Source organism: Acomys minous, assembly GCF_964271855.1.
Source record: "Acomys minous genome assembly, chromosome: 13".
Lineage (NCBI taxonomy): Eukaryota > Metazoa > Chordata > Mammalia > Rodentia > Muridae > Acomys > Acomys minous.
This window is the reverse complement of record NC_140495.1, coordinates 53,587,672-53,609,455: the sequence shown is the minus strand read 5'-3', so window position 1 is coordinate 53,609,455 and position 21,784 is coordinate 53,587,672. Positions and strand designations below refer to the sequence as shown.

The 21,784-nt window shown below is 44.2% G+C and overlaps 1 protein-coding gene across 3 annotated transcripts in view; it reads left to right on the top strand.

Annotated features, from left to right (window-relative positions):
- TMEM182 (transmembrane protein 182) overlaps nucleotides 1-21,784 on the top strand; it is a 57,392-nt gene that overhangs the window by 28,786 nt on the left and 6,822 nt on the right. For all 3 annotated transcript variants that reach the window (XM_084753632.1, XM_084753631.1, XM_084753630.1), the window contains one exon: nucleotides 11,886-12,023. In XM_084753632.1, coding sequence (XP_084609758.1) covers nucleotides 11,886-12,023 — 138 coding nt within the window. The remainder of the gene's footprint in view (nucleotides 1-11,885; nucleotides 12,024-21,784) is intronic.

Genomic DNA, 21,784 nt, shown 5'->3' with positions numbered 1-21,784 from the left:
AAAGACTTATAAACTGAACGCATGGATAAAGGAGGGCATAATGTGCAGTTACCCACCAGCCCAGCATGAGTCAGAACTTTTCATATGCTTTTGGTGAAAATGATGAGGAAAATGAGGGATTCAGGTGAATCCCAGTGGGGGAAGTAAACAGTGGGTTTGGAGAAGTACCGCATAGCTGGGAAGGAAAGTTGCCTCAGCCTGCATAATAGATACCAGATTACAAACAATTGTCTTCAGGCTGTTGAATGGGACGAAAATGCATGGGAAGAACTGTGTCTAAGCACACTAGCCAATTTGTGTTTTCTTCTTGTGCTGAGAGCTTAGAGAAATGAAAATTCTGGAAAAGGACCAGTTTTCCAGAAGAAAATGTTTTGTTCCTTGGCGGCTCCATACATGTAACAGGAAACAGGTATCACAGTATCTCTGCAGAGGCATGTGCTGCTCTCTTCATCCCTTTCATGTAAAATGATCAGTGTACAGGAACAGTACATGTTAGGGTGAAAGATCCCAGACTCCTTAATTGTGTGTGTATGTACCATGTAAGAAAGTTTGTCACAGAGTAAGCATTGGCATCAGAGATGTCCCAGGCGTCCTGTTTGTGCTAAGGAGCCCTATATCTTATGTGCCTTTTCCTGAGATGCTCTGTGCACATGGAGGTTGTATCTGAACCCACCCAGCTCCTGCTTCTTTCCTGGCCAAGCCTTTCAGGGACATCAGCTGGTGGACTCGAGCCATCTCCTTCAGTGCTTTATCTAAACATATTTAGCCTCCAAGCAAGGGGATAAAAAGTTCTATAAAACGAAAAAGAGATGTGAGATTTCTGCCTTTTTGTTTGCATTTCTCTTGCAAACCCGAACTGTTTGCTTGATGGTTTTGACACCAATATATTGAGGGGATCTATAGGCAAGTTTTAAAGAGCTAGTGATTTAAAAAGAAAACATTTCTAGACGAAAGCCATAAAACTTGAGGCAGAACTATTGCTTAGGAAAATGACTGTATCCGACAAGGCACACCATCGAGTATCCCTTGTGTCCTCCTGGGTCCCTGCACCCTGGGGGTGCACCCTGACACTACGCCACTGGCCACTGCTGCTGTATTCCTCTCCTCCATTTCTATCTTCGTTGCTTGTGTTGTCTTGGGGTTGCTGTTCTTCCTGGCCATGCCTGCTCTCTCCTCTCACAATCACTTTCACCAAGAAGCCTTAAACAGTGTGTTAAAATGGAGCCTGGGACCCTTCCTATGTCCTGTGTAGTGAACCTGTTGTGCAGCCGATCACTGATGTCATCCTATGGAGCGTTTCTCTGCTGTTTATGCATTTCTGATGTTATAACGCAGCACCAGTAATTGGTTATCTGCCGCCACACTGGACATAAGACAGAGAGAGCTTCAATTTGGTGACTTCAAGAATGACAGTCAACTTACTTGCTGATGGCTTCTTTCTTTGCATGTCTTCTGGTACAGGTGGAGGGAAACAGCAGAGCATCTTCATGAAGGGCAACTCTTAAACAGTTTTCCCTATGGTAGGATGATGGAGACACTGTTTGAGTCACTTCCCAAGAAGAAACATTTCATAATCACCTTCCTTAATGAAAGGCTTCAAAAATTCCTGAAAAGACAATTTCCAGGATGTTAGAGATTTGCAGAATCAAATCATTTGAAATAGAAGAATAAAGATGCCAAGATCCCAGGACAATTAGAATAGAATCCTTGCCTGTGAGCCTTTGCCAGGGGCTTCCTAGGATCAGGTCAACAGTTTTGGGCAAGATTACAATTTTGAGTTTAAAACTGTGTGAATAAAGCAGTTTTACAAGCATTCCCTTTATGGCTTGCTGTTAAGGCCAATGGAGCCTTCTTTTTAGATGTCAATAAGCCATTTTTTGTTTAATGAGAAAGAAATCAGTGGGTGGGGACCTTGGCCTGCCTTGGTATTTAGAGCGGGACTAGAGTCAAGGCAGGGGGTGCTAGACACACGCACACCCCGCTCTTGACTCATAGGTGCTCACTGCTGTGTTTATATCTTATTGAGCATCTTTTCATGTCAGGCAAAAGTTTCCACTTGAGTTAGAAAGTATGAGTAAATCTCATTCTGCCCAGAAGGAGTTCCTGGCTCAGGGGTGGGACTGGAAGTACACACAGAGACTAGTGCAAAGTGTTCATTCTAGAAACTGGCATGTGTCAAGAACGTACATGAATCTTTGGGTCAGGTGCTCTGCTTCACAATTATAGCACCCCCAAATAGGTAACATTATTGTCACATATTAAGGAAGAAATGGGCCTGGAGAGGCCAATAAACAGGTCCCGGGTCATACCACTGGTCTTGACCGGTTTCCTTTCCTGCTTGGCCTGCTCATCAGCTACATGTACAGGCAAGGACATCACTTGCTACATCCTTCAAAGAGAGAAGGGTGGTGATCAGGTCCTAGAAGTGAAGAAGCGCCTTGTGGCAGGCCACCACTCAGCATGGGTGGCTTAAGAAGCAGATGAGTTTGCTTGTGACTGTTGAGGAAGGAGGGAGTCAGAGTGCGCTGTGCCTGGGTTCGCGAGAGGACCTCTGCTGCCTGTCTTTTTACACCTCCCTTTCTTGGCAGAGAGGAACTGGCTCTGTTTCCCTCATCTACTAAAAGTCACTATTTCCATTAGAGGACCGCATACAAACTAATCTCCTTCCCAAAGGGCTCCTAACTTCCAGTGCTCTCTCACTGGGTCTGGGCTTAGACCTTCAGCATATGGAGATGAGGCAGGAAAGAGAAACGTGTAGGCCCCAAGGAAGGAAGACTGTTGGCTAGAAAGAGCTTTGCAAAGCCCTTGAGGCCTGCTGAGAACACCGCCCCTCCTTTGAGCTGAGGGGTAAGCCCAGGGCACTCATGTGCTTTCTCGGCTTGGACATCATGGGACTTTGTACACACTGTCTCGTTCTTCACTGCCCCGGATGATGACCTTCTGGATGCTTCTGCTCCTGAGCTTTACTGTACTATCATAGACATACCCCATGACTTACAGGGGGATGTGTCCCGATGGAGCCATCATATGCTGAAAATGTGTTAAGTACACTAACCGGCTCACCATTCTAGCTGAGAAACATGGGCAGCTGTAGGTACTTGTTGCTTTCCTTCTGTGACAACAGACCTGACTGGACACTGCAGCAGGCTCAGGCAGCATACAGTCAGTAGACAGGATCCATGCCCCTAGCCTAGGGCAGGAGCAGGCCAGGTTACAGTAGCTACTGACTGCAGACCATTTAGCACGTGGTTAAAGTTGGAAATTTTCAAATGAGGCCATGTGAGTTGGTGACCAGAAATATTCCGATTAGTGTAGGTTCCGCCATTACTGTCTCCAGCACTGCAAAGCTCCTTAGGAGGCATTAATAGGATAATAAACATGAATGTACTCACATCTGAATATTCTCTTCCCTTCTGCAAGAAACACAGGGTTTCCCAAGCCAGAGTTAAGGGAACCATGCTCTTCCTGCCCAACACGCTTCCTCTTTGGTACCTCAACTGGTTTCACAGCAGGAGACTAATACATCCACCAGGTCGCTCACTGTGCTTTCCTCCTGGAAATGTCCCATCCTAGTGATGAGTGGTTGTTTGATCTGGGTCAGTCTACAGATGTGGACACATTGTACAGACTGTCCTCCCACCCTGGAACAGACGTGCCTGTATTTTTAGTCCTGCCTGTCACTGCCAAGACCAGCAGCTCAAGGAGGTGAAGGACAGAATTACTGGCCTCCATGACAAGCATCTTGCCTCAGCCCGCAGCAACATATCCTGAAGGTGCTTGTTTGTGCTGGAGCGAGGTGGAGCTGTGGCCTTTGCTTTGGCCTCCTTGGCAGCCCCTGAAGTTGTGGTGAACACTTTTCACATTTTGTGTCCAGGGAAGGCAGTGTAGCAAGGTTCAAAGAGTGAATAGTGGGTATCTTTGAGCTACAGGTAAAATATTTGTAACACGACAGATTTGAAATTGTGATCATTGTGACTTCTCCCTCTGTACTGTGGATAAAGTGAGTCTCACTGTCTAAATTATAATGCTACAAAAATGTCAAGAAGACACTTGTAACTTGACAGAATGAGCTGTGGAAATGTGGGTACAAGACAGCCAGGGCATTTGTTTTCCTTCCTGGTTGCTCATCACCTGGCACAGCACCGGGAACACTGCAGTAACTTGTGCTGGCGTTCTTCCTGTCTGTTTAAAGATGCATGTATTTCAGTACCACGATCACTGATGATTGATTAAGGACCACCATGGACTCTCTAGCCCTGTGAAGCCACAGGTCCAACTCTACAATGTCAGATAGGCTTCTCTGTCCTTCCGGCTTCCTCATTTTCTCTTCACCAATTCTACCAGAGAGTCAGCTGTGGGAGATGTTTCCTCCTACGTCCCCCATGGAATTTTCCTCTCCTCCAGTTAGAATGGCCCTGGCCTCTGTCTGCTGCTTCTTGAGATGGCAAGCAGACTTCGAGGCCAAGCACAGTGTATCTTTTCTCATTGTTCCTCGACTGTGAAATGACAGCACGGTATACAGATACAATAAAGCCTGCCTCCACTGGGGCACTTGTCACAGTGTTAACTGGGCCTGCTTTTCCCAGCTGTAACGAACTTGTGAAAGGATTGTGTCTTGCCCTTTCAGTTTTGGGCACTTTGTGTACAGGCAGCCTTCTGCATGCATTTGCCAAAGTGGTCTGGTCACCACAACCTCAGGGACATTCTAGGTGGTTCCAGGTAGATGCGAGTGCCTTGGGATGGAATTTCCTAAGAAACCCACAATTAAAGCTTGGGGTGGTTTTGCCCATCATCATTCACATTAATGAGGTTTTATTGATTTATAGTGGAAAATAAATATCTTTTGTTTTTCTCTTTACATAGGAATTTGGAATTTATGCTCATTGTGCTATTAAATTCTTTCTTGCCTGTGGCAACTTACTTATGTGTACAGATATACCAATAAACACACACACACAAACCACACCACATTACAAGAAGTGTATTAGAACTGAGAAGCTGACTCCATTATTGATCCATGAGATCAGATGATATATGTTAGTGCAAACTATAAGAACATTTTATTACAAGGTGTAGCAGATAGTTATAACCACAGCACACATATGTGAGGACTTAACTACAACAGCCACTTTTCACAAATGATCCTAGTGCATCCTCACATTGAACATGTGTAGACAGCACTATTTCACTTGCTACCAAGGCGGTCATGAGACTCATGCCGTTCTTAAGCAGGAGACCCCGTGGCCTTGGATACATAGAGCTCCCCCAGTTCACTTCCTGCTGCTGATCCTTTATGGTTAATTTACATAGTGGTCCGGCTCCTCCCAGTTGCACATAGCAAGTGTTTTATTATGAATGGTCATTTGAGAGATTGAAAATGACATCAGAAGATGGCGGGATCTACCATGTTCGTGGATTGGAAGAATCAACATAGTAAAAATGGCCATCTTACCAAAAGCAATTTACAGATTCAATGCAATCCCTATCAGAATACCTACTAAATATTTTGTAGATATTGAAAGAACAATTCTCAACTTCATATGGAGAAACAAAAAGCCCAGAATAGCAAAAACAATCCTTTACAATAAAAGATCCGCTGGAGGAATCTCCATACCTGATCTCAAGCTGTACTATAGAGCAACAGTAATTAAAACAGCATGGTACTGGCACAGCAATAGGCTAGTGGATCAATGGAATCGAACTGAAGACCCAGAGATGAATCCACACACATTTGCTCACCTGATTTTCGACAAAGAAGCCAAATCCATTCAATGGAAAAACGACAGCATCTTCAACAAATGGTGCTGGTCTAACTGGATGTCTACATGTAGAAAAATGCAATTAGACCCCTATTTGTCACCATGCACAAAACTCAAGTCCAAGTGGATTAAAGACCTCAACTTAAAACCACAGACATTAACCCAGTTAGAGGAAAAAGTGGGGAAGAGTCTGGAACTCATAGGCACAGGAGACAACTTCCTGAACAGAACACCAACAGCCCAGGCCTTAACATCAACAATTAATAAATGGGACCTCATGAGGCTGAGAAGCTTCTGTAAGGCTGGTGACACTGTCAAGAGAACAAAGCGACAGCCTACAGACTGGGAAAAGATCATCACCGACTCTTCATCTGACAAAGGTCTAATATCCAAAATATATAAAGAACTTAAGAAAATAAACACCACCAAACCAAATAACCCAATAGAGAAATGGGGCGCAGAGCTAAACAGAGAATTCTCAACAGAGGAATATCAAATGGCTGAGAAACACTTAAAGAAATGCTCGACCTCCTTAGTCATCAGAGAAATGCAAATCAAAACGACACTGAGATTCCATCTTACACCCATCAGAATGGCTAAGATCAATAACTCAACTGACACCTCATGCTGGCGAGGGTGTGGAGAAAGAGGAACACTCCTGCATTGCTGGTGGGAATGCAAACTAGTACAACCACTTTGGAAAGCTATCTGGTGCTTTCTCAGAAAAATGGGAATAGGGCTTCCTCAAGACCCAGCTATTCCACTCCTTGGAATATACCCAGAGGATGTACTACCACACAACAGGGACATATGCTCAACCATGTTCATAGCTGCCTTATTCATAATAGCCAGAACTTGGAAACAACCTACGTGTCCCTCAACAGAAGAATGGATAAAGAAACTGTGGTACATTTACACTATGGAATACTACTCAGCTATTAAAAACAAGGAATTTCCAAAATTTGTGGACAAATGGATTGAACTAGAAATTGTCATAATGAGTGAGTTCACACAGAAGCAAAAAGAGCTAAATGGTATATACTCACTTATATCGAGACACTAGCCCAAGGTGTACGTCCCCATGAAAAACTGTACCTACCAGAATAATGGGTAAGAGGGGAGGACATCCTATTGAATCTTTAGGTGTGAGAAGCCTGGGAGAAAGAGGAAATGGAAGGATCCAGTGGGTCCTGGAAAACTACAGGCGAGTCTGGGCCCTGGGGTCCTCCGCAAACTGTGGCAACAGCCAAGGAAAAAATAGGCAGTAAAAACCTTGAACCCCTACCCGGACTAGCCGATGGACATTCTCCACTGTTGAGTGGAGAAGAAGATCTAACTCTCACACAAACTCTGGTGCCCCATATTTGATCATGTCCCTTGGATGGAGATGCCTGGTGGCACTCAGAGGAAAGATAATAGGTCACCAAGGAGAGACTTGATACCGTATGAGCATATTCAGGGGGAGGAGATCCCCCTCAGACACAGACATAGGGGAGGGGAGTAGGGGGGGGAAGTGGGAGGAAGGGAGGGATGGGAGGATACATGGGATGGGCTAACAACTGAGATGTAATATGTATAAATTAATAAAAATGTATTAAAAAAAATAAAAATAAAAATTAAAAAAAAAAAAAAAAAAAAATGAATGGTCATTTGAATTCAGGATTAAAGAGTGACACATGGAAAAACAATGCAATATAAGGTGTCAAGTAAACAGGAAGTTCCAGGGAAGTCCGTGATACGCTCAAAGGCATGCACTCTAGAATTTTAGATGTGTAGGCAGAAAATTAGGCACATGGCAGCATCACCCAGGAATCTTCCTTGGAGACTATTTTTATCTGCTCAGTTAGAAGCCCAGGCCAGCAGTGCCCCTAACCTGTTCTGGATGTGCATTAACCAAAACCAAATTCTAAATCAAGTGTATAATGATGCCACAGTGGTTTTGCAAGTGTTCGCTGTGGTAGCATCGCATGTTTTCACTGTAGCTTCGGTTCTCAGCACACATGTGTGTTTTTCACTGTGCATGCTTTCGTGCCGTGAATCGCCAATCAGCACTGCTTGAAATACCTCAGCACAGGCTTGAAGTGCTCAGATGTCGTGACGTGTGGTGTGCTTTTGTTTTTGTTTGTCTGTTTGTTTTGTTGCTGCTGCTGCTGTTTGTTTCTTTGACTGTACACTGTAAAGGCTTCTGCTCTCACAAAAACGTATAGTTTAGTTACAAAAACGCTTTAGTATTTTCCTCCCATCACTCCTCAGCATGTTGACATCAGGTTACCTTGCCTTTAGAGTGTATTCTGTCAGAAAATTTTGATTTAAAAAATACCAATTTGAGTTGTCACCTGATTTCATTTAAAAAATGTTAAATGAATTTTGGCTTGAGATAAGGACAAAATTCACAACAATTTTTGAAGTGGCCATAAACATACCTCTTGTCATTTTGTTATTTTTTTTTTTTTTATGTAAGGTGGCATTCTCAGCTTTGTCAACTATCAATCAAAATATTGGTCAACTCTGAAAAGCACTGCAGATTCTCTAATGCTGAATATCGAATGTTCAGTCAAGAATTAATTTTTATTAAAAAAGTGAACAGATATGTCTATCTCCTTAGCATGCAAATTTGTTTTCATCTTTAATAAATGGTAAACATTATATGTATACCAAAACATTACCTTATTTCATTCACACAGTTTTTGAGACGGGTTTCCTGTAGCCCAGGCTACACCCTTGAACTTGCTATGCAGCCATGTTGATCTTGAACTTATAATTCTCTTGCTTCTACCTCCCAAGTGCTAGGATTAGAAGAAGGTGCCACCACGCCCAGTCTGGGGCACCCTGGGAATCAAACCCAGTGCTTTGTGCATCTTAGGCAAGCACCCTACCAGCTAGCTGTATCTCTACTCCCTGAAGAACATTTTAAAATAAACTTCTCCATAATTTATCTTCAGTAAATGTTTGTTTTGTGTATTTATTTTATATACCCATATACTAAGGTTGCATAAAAGTTTCTTTGGATACAAGGAGCCAGAGTGGGAACCCTGAAGAAGCCTTGCCATCGTATACAGCCTTATACACCACACACTTTTTAGTGTGACCTTCCAGTAGCTCTCATGTGTGAATACAAACATCTTTGTTCCACAGAAGAGACAGAGGTTCAGAGGCCCCAGCTGTTGATCCAAGGTTATCAATAGAAGTAATGTTGGACACACAGGACACCAATGCTATTACCTACAGTTTCCACTACCTTATGCTGAGAGCAGTTTAAAATTTGTTTAGTTTGTGTGTGTGTGTGTGTGTGTGTGTGTGTGTGTGTGTGTGTGTGTGTGTAGCAGGTCCTCTGCAAGAACAACAGTGCTCCCAACTGCGGAGTAGCTGCTGACTACAGCTTAAATCTTAACATTTATATTCATTTTTAAGGGACTTAGGAGAAAATGATAGCTCACCATACTCATTATTGTTTCCTTTCTTATTTTGAATTTTTCATGCATGGTCTTGTTTTAAATCCCGTTAACCTCAAGAACCCCATGCCAGCAGTAGTTCCTGTGGGATGGGCCTGCTGTGGCGAATGCTTCTTTCCTGGCTCACAAATACCCTTATTTTTTGTCCATTTTTCCAAGATGTTGTCAGTAGGTGCAGAATCTCAGGCTAAGGGATCTTTCCTTCTGGTACTTTAAAGTGCTCTCCTGTGTTTTTCTAATTATTTCTTTTATTTTTAGATTATATAAAAATATATATAAAATAATATTATTTATATATATATATCTCCTCTGCTCTTCTTGAAAAGGAATTTGTGGTCACTGCTCCCTTGGATATGACACAGCACATTCTTCTCTCTCTCTAAATATGTTCACTGTATCTCTAGTTTTTAGTCACTGTACTTTCAGCTGTCTGAGAGAATTTCTTTGACCTTCTGAACTTTGGAGTTTTTTGTGTCTATGACTTTGCCTTTCCCCACACTTGCGGAGATGACTGGCTTTGCTTCATCAATAACTTCGTTTCTACTCTAAAATCTCGTGCCCTTGCCTTAGGGGCACACAAATGTCTGGAATTCTGTTCACTTTTCTCTTCCTCATTCCTCAGAGCCTTTCACGTGCTTCCTCCCAGAAGCCACGCCCCCTCCAGGTCCTTGTCTCCTTTGTGATGCTAAGCCCACCCCAGGCTTTCACATTTTCAGAACTTGTCACTGGAAATCCAGACATGCAGCCTGGTTTGCCTGCTGTAGACATGTCCTCTCTTCTTGAACATTTCAGGAGCCCTTGCTGCAGCCCTCACGCTCCTGATACCCACTGGGAATCTGCCCAAGAACTGGGCTGTGACTCCGTGCCTTCACAGTTGCTCACTCCTTGTCTGTTCCCCAAAGCATTGGTCCGAGTTTCATGGTGCTGGTATAGAAAACAGCTTTAAGTTGTAGCCTACACAGATTTGGATGTTATATTTCAACTTTATATTTAAAAAATCAAAAAAAAATTGACCCATCATTCCAGGATTTTCATCCTTTCTGTCTGTCTTGGCAGTTTTGGCATTATGTGACTGTTCAGAAGCCCTGGGGTCTGCACTTGGCATGCCCTTCCTAGGACTGGCTCTGTGGTGAGGTGCAGTAAACATCGCAGTGTAATTTGGTTCTCAAAGACTTTGTCACAGTCCCTTGGGAACTCAGGAGTGAGCTCGATGCTAGTTAGGGTCCAGCATAGAACTGCAGTCTTGCAGCTCCCTCCCCCCGCACAGTTTCCTCGATCTTCTTTCACTTCTAGATTGAGTTCTAGTCCAGTTTTGGCCCCTAGTACTATGGCTTAGATCTATGTAATGGGGCCATGTGGAAAAACAGCAAGGGACAAACGGAAATACTTAAGGAGGATTTCCTCACTGCTCAGACAACAGAGATCCCCTTCCCAGGCTCCTCCATGGATCGTCTTCAGGATCTTGAGTGCTGTGCTTCCCTGAGGTAGAAATTCAGAGGCACTCTCGCGGGAGAATTATGTTTCTTGGCTACTAAATATTTTGCCAACCTGACTACGAGACATATATCACAGCAGGCCTGGGAGCTATGGCCAAGTGTCAGCATTGAAAAGTAAGTCGCAAGCTAAGCTCTCGACCCCTGCACACAGAGCTGAGTCGCCCCAACCAACAGGACCTGTTCATCCCACCAAACTGTGAGGCCTCTACCTCAACTTCTTATAATCCTACCCTTTGTCTCTTGGGATTACCCTTGATTGACATATTTATTCCTCGAAGGCAGGACTGAAAAAATAAAAACTTTTATTTCCCAATAAAGATGCTATATTTTCCTTAAGAAAATTATAATTTGGCTAATATGTCTCACTGAGCCCACACCATTTGCACAAAAGGGAACTCATGTTAGCATTTTTGCCTTAGGGAAATGATGAATTTGTTTAATAGATTGGTAATTATCCAGCTCAAAAATGATCATTAGGATGCCTTTTCATTTGGTTACTATAAATCACCAGACCCACAATCCATTAATCACCAGCTGCGTGCAGCACCTCATTCCTGTCTGTCCTTGAGGAAAAGGCTCCCAAACAAGTTCACACTGACACTTTCTTCCTGTAATACGTTTGATAAAAGCCACATTGCATGCATGTCGAATTTTACATTTTAGCTTTTGTATTCTTCTATTGATATGAGCCTTTCTTAGCAGTGTAACTTTTATTATCTTAGCTTCCAAGAGAGCCGTGGTCTAAACAGAAGCTAGCCTTTTGGTTAGGTCTGTCAGAACTCACCATTGTACAAATGTTATCTTAGTTAGATGAGGCAGTATTCATAAGTCACAGGGTTGCCATTCATGTGGCCCTTGGGTGGCTGGTGTCAATCACCGGTCGATGGTCACATTAAGCAGATCCTTCCAGAAAGGAAAACCTGTGGTCAGAGAAATGAGCTCCCTGTGGCACATTCAGAATGTGGGTGGTGCTGATGCTGAGCAGGAAGCATTACTGAAGTGGTTGAGATGGGCGTGGCCGAGCATGGCTGCCTGCTAAGGATCCCTGGTCCCGCTGTGTGAGCTTCTACCCAGAAGTCCCTGAGTGAAATAAGGACAGTGAGGGACAAACTCCTCGTGTGTCAGCCTGCTACAAACAGGGCTAACGTGTTTCTCTGTCTTTGTTCTCGGGTTTCCAGTTTACCGTGGCTTCTGGGCGGTCCTCCTGCTCCTGGGCGTAGTGGCCGCCGTGACTGCGAGCTTTCTGATCATCTGTGCAGCCCCCTTTGCCAGTCACTTCCTTTACAAAGCTGGAGGAGGCTCCTACATTGCCGCAGGTAGGTTCAACACCCAAGGCACGATTTCTAGCCATGCTCCCTGCATTTTTGTTTTTCATTTTAGGCTTATGTCTAGAGTGCAGACTTTTGTTAACAGTAATACAATGACACTCAGAAACTGTGGGTTTTGCATGTTCACTATATGTCTGGCCTTTCTACAGACTTCCCATTTTCCATGAACTGGCATGTAATTGACTCCCCAGTAGACAGACGTAAACACTGAGGTTAATGATCCACCTTGGTGTCTGTAAAGGATAACAGCCTGTAATTGCTCATCTGTGACCTGTCTTTTATACCATATCAAATATGAAACGGGGACGCTGATATTCACAATGACAAAATTTCCTAGTTAGGGTTCCTACTGCTGTGATGAAACACCATGACCAAAGTCAACTTGGGAATGAAAGAAAATGATTTCACTTACACTCTCACATCACTGAAGGAAGTCAGGGCAGGAACGGAAGCAGAGACCATCTATGGGTGCTGCGTACAGACTTGCTCAGCCTGCTGCCTTACAGAACCCAGGACCACCAGTCCAGGAGTATTACCACCTACAATGTGCGGATCCATCCCATATCAAATGTTTATTAAGAAAATGTCTCACAGTCTTGTCTCTAGGCCAATCTTATGGAGGCATTTTATCAATTTTGATTTCCTCTTCTCAGGTAACTCTTGTGCCAGTAAAACAAAACAAAACAAACACAACAAAAACCAAACAACAAGAACAAAAAACTAAACAGGACATTAGGACTTGAGCATGACCGACTGACCAGACGCCCCATGGTTGTGCTGTACTGTGTGGCATGTGACCAGACACGCCATGGTTGTGCAGTACTGTGGCATCATGGGAAGGCCGCAGGAACATGATGCTGTCCTTCAGAGTTCAATCAGTGATCAGATAGCAATACCCTTTTCACATAACACAGTGCTTAGCTCTTCATGATAAAGATAATGGTCACATATGGTTCCTCTGCTAACACAGCATCATTGTGCGGAGCAGCCTGCTGGACCGGTTCTGTCCTTCCTTTATCTTCTGTTCTGATGCCTTCTCTAGTTGTGTGCACCTGCTAGAGCTTGTGGCCATTTAATCTTTCCCCATCTTTACTAAGGTAGAACTCACGTACCGTTCAATCTACCATTTTCAAGTGTGTGACTCAGTGGGATGTTAGTACATTCACTGACTTAGACAGATGTCTCCACCATGTGATTTCAGAATATTTTCATCCTTTTGCAAAGGACCCCATCTTCCCTCTCTGTCCCTCTATAGGAAACGACTAATCTCCTACCTGTTTTATGTGCTGGCTTAATTGGAATGATTTGTGTAAAGGCTTTCCCATGCTTTCTGGAAGATTTACAACACAAATACCATTTTCCTCCATCCTGGTACGGTCCCTATTCTGAAAGCTAAGCAGGTGATGTTGAGAGTCGATCCTTTGCCTTTTCATTTCCCTGATGGCACAGGTGTAAATCACATGTGTATCATTTTCTAAGAATGTGAAGACAATTAACACTGCATGGAAGACAGCATCACAGTTCATTGTATCGTCTGGGGCAGGAACAGCCATGTGTTCAGAGACAAAGGACGTTAACTTTCCACTAGAAGCTTCTACCGGAAAACGCACTCTTTTCAGGAATGGTGATGCCGGCAACTCAAGGGTTAACACTGAGCACTATCTATCGGCAGAAGAACTTTAAAATCTTAGCATCTACCTATTATTAAAACCTGACAACTTTAGCCTCTCAACGTTACACATCATCGTATGGAGAACCGTGGAAACATGGGCAGCTTTTCTTTCTTAGCTTTAGCAGCCTGGACCCTTTTCCCTTTGCCACATGGAGTGCAGAATTGAGCTTCTAGTACTGTACTGAGTTAGATTTTGTAAATTTCAAAATGAAGACATTGCAGTCTGTGGGCCAAGGGCTTCAGCTTTCCACTGGTTCCAGGGCTTGCTGACTGCTCTTTTGACTCTCATGACTGTTGTTTCTCTGCTGTCCTCTGCCAGGCACTTAGGCACAGGCGCGGCTCCGTCTCAGGGTACTGTGGCCTGATGCCAATGCCACAAACACGACTGGGCGCTTTATTTAGGAAGATGAATCTTAGCGAAGGGCATGACAGAATTCCAAATGGCCGTTCTGGGGTGTGTACATAGACAAAGGCTTTTTGTCATCCGCAGAGGCTTGTGTGGGGCGTTCCGTGCTTGGCAGGGGGACACTGAAACTGCAGCTGTCGGGTGGGAGCAAAGGGTTGATCCATGGTCTCTCTGTGCTGCGCCAGCTCAGGGCAGGGCTTGGAGGGCAGGTGTGGCCCCACCCTGTACTTGGGCTGATCCCTCCTTGGGCAGGGCAGGCACATGTTTCTTGAGGAGGTACAGATCTGAACAAAATTTGTAGTAACAGCCAGGTTACTGTAACTCACATACCCGAGAAAGTCTTAGCACAACTGCTGGAGATGCTCTGAGAAAGAGAAGATGAAGACGCCCTCTTTCTTAATATTAACATGGAAGGAAGACAGGGGAGGCATTCGAATGAGCAGGCATGGCGATGTAAACATTCAGTCATATTGACATCGTTATAGAGCTGAATAGTCCTAGTCCCAGCATTAGCGTATGTAACCAGCGTAGCTATTGCTATGCGTGAGCAAGTCACGGTTGTGTGTAATAAAGTGCAGTGACACAGTCTGGACAGTGCACGGGAGTGGCAGGAGTGCTAAGCCATCATAACTGGAAGGAGAGGGCTGGGGCTGGGGTTCCATGGCTAAGAGCACTGGTTGCTCCTCCAAAGGGCATGGGTTCGATTCCCAGCATCCACGTGGCTGTTCATAGTCATCTGTAGCACAACAAAACACCACACATGTAAAATAAAAACAAATGAATGTAAAATGAAAACCAGATGCTATTTCTCCCTTCTCATCATGCAGTGATCTGCCTTGTTCTGAGCTCAGCCTGGGGTGACCGCCGAGTGGTGTTGTTGAGAGCAGAAGCAGGCGGCTCTGCACACCGGGTTTAGCTCAGAAGCTCCTTTCCCCCTGGCCAAGACTGAACATCAGGTTCACACCTTATGTGACCTCTGTGCACGCCTTGTCACAGCCATACTCTTTGATATAAGGAACAGATGAGAAGTTCACCGCACCAAGAGGCCCTGATCAGAGCAGAGGGTGACGTGAGGCCCAGGGCAGGGAAGGGTTAGGAGGGAAGCTGCTGACAGGCCAGGCTCACAGTGGACCTGCTGCCCAAGTGCTTGCATTACGAAGGTTCCAGGCTGTAAACAGTGTCATGCTGTGTGAGGAGAACAGCTCAGAACAAATATGTGGCCTCAGTGGCTTTGCGAAAGCCACTTCCAGATATGTCTTTTTTACTGTGCTGGAGGAGGTGGTTTTGAAAGAGTGCTTGACAGAGTCTGTGGCCCGACATGTGCCTGCCACATGGCTCTGAGTAGAAGGAGTTCTCCCTGCTCCCCCCCGGTGGGGGGTCATCTGAGGAGCAGAAGTTTGCATCTTCCTAGAGCAGCGCTCTTGGGGGAAACATGAACAGCAAGACCCCTCTACACTCATGCTCCGCCGAGAGAAGCCTTCAAGCACCTCAAGTGGGACTGCACCTGCACGTGTTTTTCTTAGTACTGACGCTGTTGTCATTTGGGTCAGCTTTCCTTCAAATTGTTCTTTCTACCATCCAGGGTCTGACATTTTGCACAAATGTCACGTGGTAGCCAAAGTAATTGAGCCTCATCTAATCCTATACAGGAATGATCCAGAAAGGTTTTTATTTCAAAAATAGTTTAAAATGTTACAATCACCCCAGATGCTTCTGTGATCCCTTGGTTTTTTGTGTATTTTCTTTTAAATTGTGGGTAACAGGCTTTCAGAAGCCCTTCTTGATGGGGTACCATATGGCATAAGTGATAGGAGCTTGGAAAGAGGGGGGCACGCCCCCAGAAGCATTCCAGGGAGGGTCCTTTCAGACTGTTCCACTAACCAGCATCCTCCCAGGTGCAGGAACAGCTGTGGAGGTGAGACACAGGGTGGTGCTCCAGAGAGCTGCACCCCACCTTCCTGGAGCACAGAGCCTGTGTCCATGTTGGGGATCTTTCCAGGCATATCTAGCACTCACACGCAAAGCATTGATTTGGGGGATCCCTTGTGGGAAAGCTTGGGCTTCAGGTTGGAATGATGTGCCCCTCTGAGAAGTGGCACCCTTCTGAGACCGACAGCTGAGGCTTCACCATTTATTCCAACTCACACTATTATGCTATATAATTAGTCATTTACTTCAGGGGCTTCCAATGTGTGAAGCAGCAAGGGGGTTTGCTGGTCTTTAAATACTGTGTCATGGCTAGAGTTATTCTTGTTCCCATGTGTGTTATTTTTCTTCCCAGAGGAGGGTGTATGCTTGTATCTATTTGCTCTGACAGGGAGGGGTCTTGTGTCTCTGCAAAGACTCTCTGTCAGTCCAGATTTCCCCCTTGAGCAGTCACTTTGCTGAGAAAGAAGTAGTAAATGACTGAGGACATTGTATTTGTTTTGTTCAATTAACTGATTAATTTGGCTTTCTGAGATAGGCTTTCTCTGTGTAGCCTTGGCTGTCCTGGACTTGCTTTGTAGACTAGGCTGACCTTGAACTCACAGAGATCTGCCTGCTTCTGCCTCCCCAAGTGCTGGGATTACAGGCAGGGGCCACCATGCCTAGCTGGATTTGTTTCTTTACTAACGTTTATTACTTCTTATACTCCCCGCCCTACCTCCATTAAGTTCTCCTTGGTGGGGAGCACCTTTTAGTATAGATCCAGTGAGACAGCCATAATGACCTAAGCCAGAAGGCCACTCTACAGAGAACTTCCTCTTCTTATGGGGAGAGGGCTGGTGGGGAGGGCAGGGCTGGTGGGGAGGGCAGGGGACTTCCTATAGTGAGAGGGCTGGTGGGAAGGGCAGGGGACTTCCTCGGCTGGATATGTAAGGTATCACTCTCCAGTTGGAAGAGCTCAAGTCTGGACTGCTTTCTGTTTTCTCAAAATACATGGTGGTGAGACTGTGGGGGGAATGGTGCCATCTGGTGGACACTTCTGGTAGAACATGGGAGGCAAATGTCGCACCTATCCTCTAAGATGTTCCCAGACCTTTTCACAGAGGTCACCTAAGACCGTCTGAAAACGCAGATATCTACATTATGAATCATAACAGTAGCAAACTACAATTATGAAGTAGCAACAAAAAATAATTTTATGGTTGAGGGGTCACCACAACATGAGGAACTGTGTAAAAGTAAGGTTGAAAACCACTACTGTAAGATCTCAAAGCAGGAAGGAACCAGGGAAAGTTGATTCCTTTGCTTCTGGACAAGTTCTGAAACAGCAGGGTCACATGAAATTCTCTGATGCTACAGAACACAAGAGACAACATTTCCTAGCTATTAGCCGAAACTCACGCCGAACTCCGATGATGACGACCATGATATTGACGATGACGAAGACGATGATGATGAGGAAGACGAGGACAGGGACTATAGCTGACATGTTCCCAGCACAGCGCTGAGTGCTGTGCGTCATCTCACTCTCCATGACCTCTTTCTCATATGTTATCTCCTGATCGCTACTTTACTTATGAAGGAACAGATGGAGAAGTGAGAAACACGCCCAGGGTTACTTAGCAGCCGAAAGCTTTCCAGCCAGTAAAGTGTGATGAAAGCCAGACTTGTGCCTTTTCAACACACCATGAAGCTCAGTAGTTGTGAGTCAAGTCCCCTTAGAGTTGAATGAAACTCAGTTTTTCAGGTGAAATCCTAAATACTTAAAGATAATTCTCTGTTAATTCCTGCTTCTCAGTGGCGTTCATTATATCGTGCATGGATGTTTAAGCATTTGGGAAGCCCTGTAGGTATTATGTAGAGTCGGGTGACCAGATCAAATCATGACTTCATAAAATGAAAGGGAAGAGCCAGTTAATGTACGTGGGGAGGGGTAGGGTGGTGTGTGCAGTGGCGAGTGTTATTTAGGTAGACTGGCATAATTATTATAACTGCAGGAGCGAGTGGGACTGACCCAAGAGACTGCGAGACATCAGGGGAGACGTCTAAGGAAATGGATGGAGGAAGCTCAAGAGTGGTGGACACAATGCATTAGTTGTTCTGAATTTCTGAAAGACAATGCGTAAGCGAGCATCATTTGATCCTAAGAGAAAATCATAACCTATTAGTGTAAAGAAGAAACAACGAATTACTATAAAGCACAAGGACGTTTAGCTTGTTGGCCCAGAAAGGCAGTCTTGGTTTTTAATGAATGCAGTATTCATAAAACTACGTGGTGAATGCATTCGAATATATCAAGAAGCATTACTGTCTGGCACATGTGTAACTGGCGGACTCCCCGTCCCCTCTGCTCAGCATATAGAGGATAAAATAGATGTGCTGGACTTGGCAGTAGAACTAGCCGTGAGAGCGGGTCAGCTTGCATGAGTCCCTGTTGGCAGGGCACACAGAGCTTGGGGAGATGCACAGAAACCTCGAACACTGACGTCTTTTAGGCTCTCAAGACATCACACGTTAAGTCACATGGCAGCAGGCTTGCAAACATTCTGGTCTCTTAAGACGATGCTATCTAGTATGTTAATACTAAATTCATTCACCCTGCTAATGTGAGGTTCACTCTGAGATTCCATCCAAATAGGTTCTGTTAGTTGCTGTGTCACCTGGTTTTCGCTCTTAGCTGTAAATATTAGTATATTTTAACAAAAGACTAGAAATGCTTCTTTAGTAATGGAAAAACACACCTCTTTCCAGAGGAATCCCAGCCACATGGGCACAAGCATGGGAACGCTCTGATTTCTAGTTGGAGACTAATTCATAGGTGTTTTAAGCCTCATCATATTTTATATTGATTCACACGTTGTTCTATGTTTTCCAAGTCAAATGTTGAGGTTTTTTTTTAAATGAAGAAACCCCAAACAACTGATCACAAAATAGCCCCCACGCTATAGGCTTTATACAATGTTAATTGTGCAACAGCGCCATTGAGCGACCATCAAATCTCTGCTTAGAACTCTGGGTTAGTGTAGTAACTAAGGTTGCAGCCCACTGCTTTTCAAGAACTGTGTCCTCAGCTGGGTTGAGCAGGGCAGCTGGGGTGTTGGGGTTGGAGGGAAGGTAAATTCAGCCCCCGCCAAGTGTCATCCTAACCCACAGCCATTTTCTCAGTATGCCATGGATATATATATATATATATATATATATATATATATATATATATATATATATATATATATATTCAGTTTCCCACTGCAAAACCATTTTCCTAAGCAAATGCTATCTGTCATTTTAAACTCTATGAATATGTCAAAGTACCACTAAACAATTTTTTTATTGTAGCTTAATTCATAACAGCCCACACCTAGAATCCCTCAAATGCTGACAGGTAGATGAATGGATAAACAAGCTGGCGTTTACTGCTAACATGAGCTACAGTGGGCGGGGGTTGTATACACTTGGTGAAGTGTTCCAGGAAAACCCACACACTGTAGGGCCTGCCCTTGTAAGATTTCCTAAAGTCTAAACCAAGTCACTACGGGGCACTTTGGTGAGTGGCAATGGGATTCTGAAAGGGCGTAAGGGGTTCCGTAGGGGAGAAAGATATTATGGCTTCCTGTTGTTGTTGTTTTCCAAAACTCATCTAACCATATTTTAAAAGAACGAGAAAAGGAAACAACAAACCTGAGAGGAATTTACACATAAGAAACTCCAAAGTATGAGAGTTTAATATGAGGTAGGAGCTGTTACTAAATGTTACGAAGATTGTTTGTATATTGTCGGCAAAAACCCCATGTTGCATCCCCCCACTCCCAAGCATTCAGTGCCCTGAGACCTTTAGATAGGCGTTGGTAACACAGCTCTCACGCTGACTTCATCTCATGATGAGTCACTGTTTCTGTTACAAAGTGACAGTAGATGGCCCCCTTCTGGCCTGCCTTCCGGGCCTGCTGGCTAAAGGAAGGTTCTCCATTGCTGTTCTCCCTAAGAAACCTATGAGCCTGAGCTTTTGTTTGTTTCTGTTCTTAGTGGAAGTCTCTGCCCCCGTTCCAGACAGCTCCATTTTGAAAGTCTCTGCGTCCCTCTGCAGCTTCCGGGAGTGTTTTCCTTGTTGTTGGGTGTTTGGGAGATAGTGCCAGATGCATGAGAGAAATTTACCAATAGATTCCCCTCTGAGCTATCCCCTTGGGTAAAGTTTGGTCTTTGTAGACATTTAGCTACTGTAGATTTCCTTTTCCTTCCCTCCCTTCTCCCTCTCTCTTTTCTTTCTTTCTTTCTTTCTTTCTTTCTTTCTTTCTTTTGGGAGTGGTAGGTATTGCTGTATATCTCTGATCTGTCTGGTGACTCACTACATAACTAGATTTGAATTTATAGCAAACTTCCTTCTTCGACCTCCTGAGAACTGGGAACAGGCATGGGTCATCCTGGATGCTGCCTTGACCTCTCGAGAGCTGGGAACAGGCATGGGTCATCCTCCTGAGAGCTGGGAACAGTCATGGGTCATCCTCCTGAGAGCTGGGAACAGGCATGGGTCATCCTCCTGAGAGCTGGAAACAGGCATGGATCATCCTCCTGAGAGCTGGGAACAGGCATGGGTCATCCTGCATGCTCACAAATCTCATTTCCATCCTCTGAAAGGTGTCTGTGCATCTCCAAGTAGAGAAAAAAATTGTGATGATTCTACTTTTCTTTTTACCTTAACTTCCTTGGAAATCACTTTTTAAAATTATGACATTGAATGGCCTTTCCTATATCCATTAATAGTTGAAATAATTTGCCAATGAACTTGTCTATCAGCACAATAAAAAGATACCAAAGCATTACCTTGGATTCATAATTATTCGCAAAGTAGCCCATCACCACCTATGACTTAAATTTAAGCACATGCGTGAACAGTTGAAGATCAATTTATCCTTTCAACTCACTCCCAAATATCTTTAAAATAATTCATGTACATTGTATTAGTTACCTTTCTGCTGCTATGATTAAACAGCATGAACAAATTCAATTTATGAAAGAAAAACTTTATTTTATTTATTTATTTTATTTTATTTACGTGTCCATCATGCCAGGGAGGCATAGCAGCAAACATCAGGAGCAAGACCCTGAGAGATCATATCTTCAAATGCAAGTGAAGTGAAGAGGGCAAAATGGAAGTAGGAGAGAGATTTTACTCTTAAAGCCGACCCCTGGAGACACACTTCCTCCAGCAAGGTCAAACCTTCTAACCCTCCCCCCAAATCTCCAACAGAAGATCAAGTAATCAAATGCTTGAGACTGTAAGATAAATTCCCTTTCAATCTAACACACACACACACACACACACACACACACACACACACACGCGTGCACCCACATACACACACAGGAATACACACACCTGCACAAACATGCACACGCCCTCATGCACACACATACACACACTGCCAGATGAAAACATAGAACTTAAATAAAACCCTTTCTTTGTCTTAATTTTCTGCATACAAATGTACTTTTAAGTCTCTTTTTGCAGCATGGTGACAAAAGTTTGGTCGTGTCAGAATTCTTCTGTTCCTGTGTTTTGTGACATAATGACCAGCTTTCTAGTTGTGTGTAGAGTGCCTTGGCCTTGGGGGAGTCTACTTGATGCTTATCCTCTCTGTTGCCATTGCCAACGACTGTGCTCACTGTCCATCTGTGACTGGATGTTGTGCCCTTTGTTTCTGGGTAATGGGGGGCAGGTTTCCAAATTGAACTTAGGCATATAAAAGA